The 6,565-nt window shown below is 47.7% G+C and overlaps 1 protein-coding gene across 1 annotated transcript in view; it reads right to left on the bottom strand.

Annotated features, from left to right (window-relative positions):
* Positions 1-218: 218 nt before the first annotated feature.
* Positions 219-6,565, bottom strand: part of NUAK1 (NUAK family kinase 1) — a 71,672-nt gene continuing 65,325 nt past the window's right edge. Inside the window, exon 7 of the mRNA XM_063074651.1 lies at positions 219-4,813. Within this exon, the coding sequence (XP_062930721.1) occupies positions 3,660-4,813 (1,154 nt within the window). The 3' untranslated portion in view covers positions 219-3,659. The remainder of the gene's footprint in view (positions 4,814-6,565) is intronic.

Raw genomic sequence — 6,565 nt, 5'->3', positions numbered from 1 at the left:
CAAAGAGAAGCAGAGAGTACGTAGTCCTCTTGGATCTCACTTCTCCAGTCCTAGATTCCAGCTGCATTGAGAGCTGCATGTCCTCTTCTGAGAACTTTGAATAAATCCCCCTTCTTGGCTTAAGCTAGGCTGGGTAGGCTTCTGTTGCTTACACCCATTCTGTCACTTACTTGACTAAGAGGAAAACAACCAAATAAAGAAGCAAGGTCCCAGTTCAGTTCAGTTCATTGCAATTTATTTAATTTAAAAATAAAAACAGAAACAAAAAAAACAAAAACAAAATGAAACAAAAAACAGTTTCCAATGAAAATACAAACACTTTGGGTGGTTATCCAGCTTTTTTTTTTTTCCCCTGTAGGATGTTCTGGGCTCAAACCAATCAAATGAGCGAAAACCAATTTTGACTGGAGCCATAAAGCATGTTGCACCAATTAAATTACACCAATATATTATTATAATACCTTTGAAATGCCTTTCAGACCAATAAATAAAAAAGACAAATTCAAATAAAAAAGTCAACTTTTTATTACCAAAAAAAAAAAAAATAGAAATTAAATTAAAAATCACAACATGGATATTTTAAAAATGTGCAGTCAAGTTTCTCTCTCTCTTTTTTTTTTCTTCTAGGAATGATACCATGCCAGTAAATCCCTACAGAACATTTCCAGTTTGGCAACAAGCAGTCAGTCGATCATTCACATTTGTACTCAAGACAGTAGGCCTGGGCAAAACTCGCCTGAATTTCACCCTGAAAAGTGCTCCCCACATTTGAAGAAGCAGCACCTGGTAACAGGGATGGAAATTCAGAGGGTACTTAGCATTTTCATTTTCGCCTGGGGTCTTGAAGCACTTCCTGAAAACTGATCGTGCCTTGAAATTTACCTGTAAAAAGAAGTATAATTCTACCCCTTTGGCAGATGTGTAAACTGAGACGCTGAAAGGCCCACAGGGACAAGGAAAGGACCAGGAGAGCCGACATAGAATCTCCTGCTCTGTCCACCAGATCATAAAAGTGTCTCTCACTTGTAATTCCATGGAAATGAATCAAGCATAACTTCCTTGGCAGGGGATTGGCTGGTACGGATGACAGGACTTAATCAGGAAGCAGAGGGAGCTGCTGTGAAAGGGCCTTTCCTTCTATTCCAAGTTTTTCCTTGAAAGGACAGTCAGCATCAGATCTAGAACCAGAGGATGTCAGCAGAATGTCGGAACTGAGCAGAGCCTGAGAGACCTGCTAATCTACCCCTTCAGCGCTCAATGAAAGGAAAACTTAGCCCTGAAAACACTTCAGGTGCCTAAGACCACCAGCGACTTCACAGCAGACTGGGACTCAACTGAGTATCAGCCTCTGAGTGGAGGACTTTCTGTGCCACAATCCACTGTCTGAGTTTGTTGACAAAAAGAGGATAGACAGGTGTTTTTAGGGAGAGAGAAGGGAGTAGAATGATTTTCCTTAATAGTTTCACTTTTACTTAAAGATTAGAATGATGGAAAATACCAAACAGACATAATCACCTGGCAAAAGGAAAAATTGGTTAATAGATGGACGTTATACGTCCTGACAGCTACCAACGTGGCCAGCTGCCATGCGCGAGGGGCCAGCAGTGTGGCAGTATAGGCTGCTCAGAAAAGGCTGCACAAAATGAGGCAGGAAGTAGGGGGCACAGAGGCTGCCAGCTGCTCTCTGTGCACCCCCACACCCCCACACACAATTTGCTATCTGCAGATTTTTTTTCCCTTTTCACCTCTGTTGGAGTTCAGGAAGGAGGTGGAATTGAATGAAAGGAAACTGGGCAGCTCCCATAAACCACTGCTCAGCTCCACCTGAAGGAACACTCAAGCCAAATCAGCAGTGCTGGTGGCATGGGGAGAAACAGAACCTCCTCCTTGAGGAAACGGCAATCTCATTCTAATTAACCCAGTGCTGTAAAATGAATTCTTTCTCATCTCCCTATGGACTATTGCTTGTTGGTTTTTCCAAAGATATCCCCAAAACCAGTCCTCCAATCTCTCGACGTGCCTATGAGTGGTCAACCATCTTGAAATAAGGATTTTGATTTGCCCAGGACAGTAGAATCAGAAGTCATCCCAAAGACACCATTAATTCCAAGCCCAGTATCCTGAAGATGTCCCATGTGGGAGTGACATCTTGTCACCTGTAATCTGAGTGTTTAGAAATTACACACCTAGTTCTTTGCGTTTTTAAGATAAGAGTCCTGACACATCTCTTTTCTGCCTTCTCCAGAACCACCTGCAGGACTTCTGAGGAAATGTCCCCTCTCTTATAAGCTTCTTCCCAACCCACTCAGCTCTTCCAAACACCTTAGTCATTTAAATGAATGGAACTTTCCTTTTCCCTAAAGCCCAGGAGTTCATGTCAAAGTCAAAACCATGACAAAGAACACTTATATTTGGGGAAAAGTCACCTTCTGCCTGTCTTTCCTCATCCAGATATCCCCCCTACACACTAACTCCCTAGAGGCAAACTCACCTACCTCTGAGGATTCTACACTAGGTGGACAGGGAAACCATTTGCTCTTAGTGAACGGGGCTGATGGCTGAGACAGGCAATCCTTTGGAGATGATGGACAGTATCACATCCAATTCAAGCCTTCATGCAGGTGAGAACCCAAGAGGCAGCATTCCAGTTAATATTGAGACATTAAAGAAAGTGACAAGTTGCCCCTTGCCGTTGTGCATCAACCTCCAGCCATCTGTGCAAAGACCACAGAAGGTCTTGTGCTCTGTGCTCTGTCACACACAACAGTTTCGACCTCTGAAACCACCGTCCTTTGCTTTGTCCACCCTCAGGAGGTTGTGCTAAAGAGCACGGTGGACATGAAGAAAGAGGAGGTGGACAGCAAGGAGCCAAAATATCACCATGGGCTGACCCTATGTCCTCAGCAGGGTTCAGCGCATTCTCTCTCTGACCAAGGCCCTGTCTTTCATTCAAGATAGAGTAGCAAACTGACAAATGCCACACCAGTGGCACAAATGTAGATCTCACAGGATGCCTTAACTTGATTCCCAGGGCTTAGCCAGGTCAAAGATGACCTGGCATGAGGGCTATGACCTCCCTTCCCATTCCCATGGCAGACAGTACTATTCAATCACAGCACTCCTTCCTGACATGCCTGGGCTACTCACACCAGGACACCCAGCAGACACTATCAATTGAGCATCGATGCAACCTCAGGTTGCTGACATCTACTTGCCAGCTCCATGCAGTCAGGCCAAGCTTGCTAATGTGAGGAGAAAAGGAGCAAGCTCCTAGGGCCCACCCAAAGCAGATGGCCGCAGCCACTCTCACCCCTCCCCCAGAAGCACTTGCATAACATCTAGGGAAATGCTTCCTCTCCCATGTTTCCTCCCCCAACTAAGTGCTGGCCAACACCACCCTCCTGGACAGGTGGTCCTCTAGGAGGTGCCATAAGCAAATGCCAATTAGGACCCAAATTCTGACTGGCAGTAGAACTGGCAGAGAGCCCATTCTCCCTTTTAGGCGCTGGCTCAAGGCTGCAAAATTGGCCAAGCGAGATGGCACCAATCCTTTTTCAGTCTATCCTCATGGCCAGCAAAGAGGTAAACAGCCTGTCGGCATAAGTCTTGCTCTCCTTCCTCCAAGGTGCCCGCCCGCCCCACCCCTGCGCTCCAGACAGCTAGTTGAGCTTGCTGCAGATCTCCAGCGCTTTCTTGTACACCTGAGTCACGTCATCCATGTCCGTGAGGAGGGAGAAGCTGCTGTCTGCCAGCCGGTTCCGGTACCGTTTAAGGTACTGGGGCCGGGGCCGGTTCTGGAGCCCCTCAAAGTCCTGGATCTGGAGGAAGTTTTCGGCAGAGACGCAGCTGCGGATGCGCTGGCGGGCAGGGCAATTCTCCTGCAAATCCAGCAAGTCGAAGGAGTCGCTGGACAGGATACTGTCATCGCTGATGACACTGGAAGGACGGCTGTAGCTCCGGGAGAGGCCCTCGGTGGGGACACCGGGCTCTGACAAGGATCCCAGTGTGGGCATCTCGGAGCTGACGAGGGCCGGGTCCATGGTGCCCGCTGAGTACTTGCCGCTGTGTTTCAAGATGCCCTTCCTCCGGCAGGAGAGGCTGTGGGAGGTCACCCGGGCTGGGTCTGGGGGGCTGGGGGAAGGGATGCTGCTGCCCATCCCGTCGTTACTGTCCAACAGCTCGGAAGACTCACTGCGTTCTGGGGACGAGTAGTAACCCGATTCTCTCTGCTGGGTCTTTTTCAAGATGCCTTTCTTGGGCATGGTGGCCGACTGTTTGGGACTGAGTTTTACCGGCACCTCTGCATCGGCGGAGCTCGGGAGGGGTGCACCAGTCCGGCACAAGTCCTGGTCCATCTTGAAAGCAGATGGTAAGGCAGGACCCACGACGCCTTCAATGAAGCCGGTGCTGTGAGAGCGATGTTCACTGTTACTTCGTTTCTTCAGGATCCCCTTGGGCCTCTTGGAACTTAACTTGGATGGGCTTTCCTGCACTGAGTCCTGGCCAGACTGGGCAAAGTCATTCTCTTTCTTGGACTTCTTCAGTGACCGCTGTCGCTCCAGCATGACCTCAGAGGCCCCAGGTTTGGCCAGGCCCTTAATTTTGGCTTCGGCCTCAGCCTGCAGCCCAGTGGAACGGTGGTGCCAGTCGATGATCCGTGCCAACAGCGGGGACTCGGAGTCGTGAAGGGCATCGCAGTCACAGACGCTGGTCTTGTAGCCCCAGTTCACCCACCAGTGGTTGGCAATGTCCTCAATGGTGGCCCGGCGATCAGGGTTCACCATCAGCATCCACCGAATGAGTCCTCGAGCATCTAGGGGGCAAGAGACAAAAGGAATCAGGCATTACATGGGAGCTTTCGGCTTCATGACAGGGGTGGCCCTCCAGGAGTGGCTGAAGAGACACACTCACATTAGGAAAAATCCATTTGTAACCCTGGTCCAGCCACACTGTGGAGCAGCAAGCCAATGCCCTTAAGACTGTACATCAGAAGCATAATTAAGACTCAGGGCCACTGGCCAGTGCACCATCCTGTCAAATCTTTCCTTATGAGGGAAGGAATGTCATGGAACAACTGAGCTCTCCATCATCTCAGGTGTTTCTAAAATGCAAAAGGCCACGGAATCGGGAAAGAATCCAAACCCAATCCTTTGGTGGATATGATTTTACCAAAAGGGAAAACAGGTGTAGATCGCCACGGCTTTCTTTATTCCTCCAAAGGTGGGTTGCATGAACATGCAGTGCTCACGGTCACTGGGAAAATGTGCTGGAGACAAGAGGATGGAGAGCAGCTCAGAGGCACTCACCTGACACACCTGGGCAGTGAAAGCGGCCTCACCCCGGGTCTTGCCGGGTTCTGAGACCCACGCCCAGTAAACACACCTGCTTTCCCTCTCTGATGTCATCCATGTCCTACTGAGCTGTCGGATCAGACTGCTGATCTGTATCTGCTACCTGTTCACAGCCTGTCTGGAAAATCCCACTTGCACATTTCTACTGCCAGAGAATTAAGGGAAAGCCCCAAAGGGATGTTGGGGAGGACACAAGAACCAACTGGTTCTCACAGCTGATAAACTGACTTTTAAGATCAAACTGTATTCCCTCAGCTAGGGTTGAATTATAACCTGGGAAGCTGATGCCTTCCCCCAGCTGCTTATGTAGGCTAATGAGTAGCTGGCAAAGGCCTGGCAATGGGGGCTGGGATGAGCTGCCCCCCTTAAAAGTAATAGGTTGCTCATTCATTCAGTCATTTGATAAATATTTCCTGAACCCCTGCAATGTGCCAGGAATTGCATTGGCACCAGTTAGCTGGTGAGGTAAATAAGGACACTAGGTCACCCTGAAATTTCCCAAAAAGAACAGGCTGGCTTATTGAAAAAATAGATAGATGCACGCACACACACACGCACACGCACCCCAATCCATCCTCATTATCTACAGATTCTATATTTGAAAATTCGCCCACCTGCTAAAATTTATAGCCCCAAAATCTATTCTCACAGTTATTTTGCAGTCATTTCATACATGCACAGGGCAGTGAAAACCTTGGGTCTCCCCAACACATGCGTGTGTTGGCAGTTGAGGTTGAATAAGGCCACATTCTCGCCTCATGTTTCAGGTGTGATGCTGTAAAGTGTCCTTCTCTCAGACTATTTAATGACATTCTTTTCACACTGTTGTACTTTTCTTGGTGATTCCACTATTTAAAATGGCCCCCAAACACAGCGCCGAAGGGCTGTCCAGTGTCCCTAAGTGCAAGAAGGCTGTGATGAGCCTTACAAAAATGGGTGTTAGAGAAACTTCGTTCAGGCATAAACTATAGTGCTGTTGGTCATTGAGTTTGATATTAATGAATCAACAATATATATTAGAATCAATAATATATATTAAATAAGACATCTTTAAACAGACATATACATAAATCAAGACTATGTATCGACTGGTTGACAAAAATATTGTGAGCAGAGGCCAACAGAAATCTAAACTGTAGATTCCCCCAGGAGCAATGGTTCAGTATTCACTAATTTGGGGTTCAAAGCAACCTTTTGGAAAATATCTACTGCAA

This window comes from Cynocephalus volans, chromosome 12, assembly GCF_027409185.1.
Source record: "Cynocephalus volans isolate mCynVol1 chromosome 12, mCynVol1.pri, whole genome shotgun sequence".
NCBI classification, from domain to species: Eukaryota; Metazoa; Chordata; class Mammalia; order Dermoptera; family Cynocephalidae; genus Cynocephalus; species Cynocephalus volans.
This window is presented reverse-complemented; position numbering and strand designations above follow the sequence as displayed.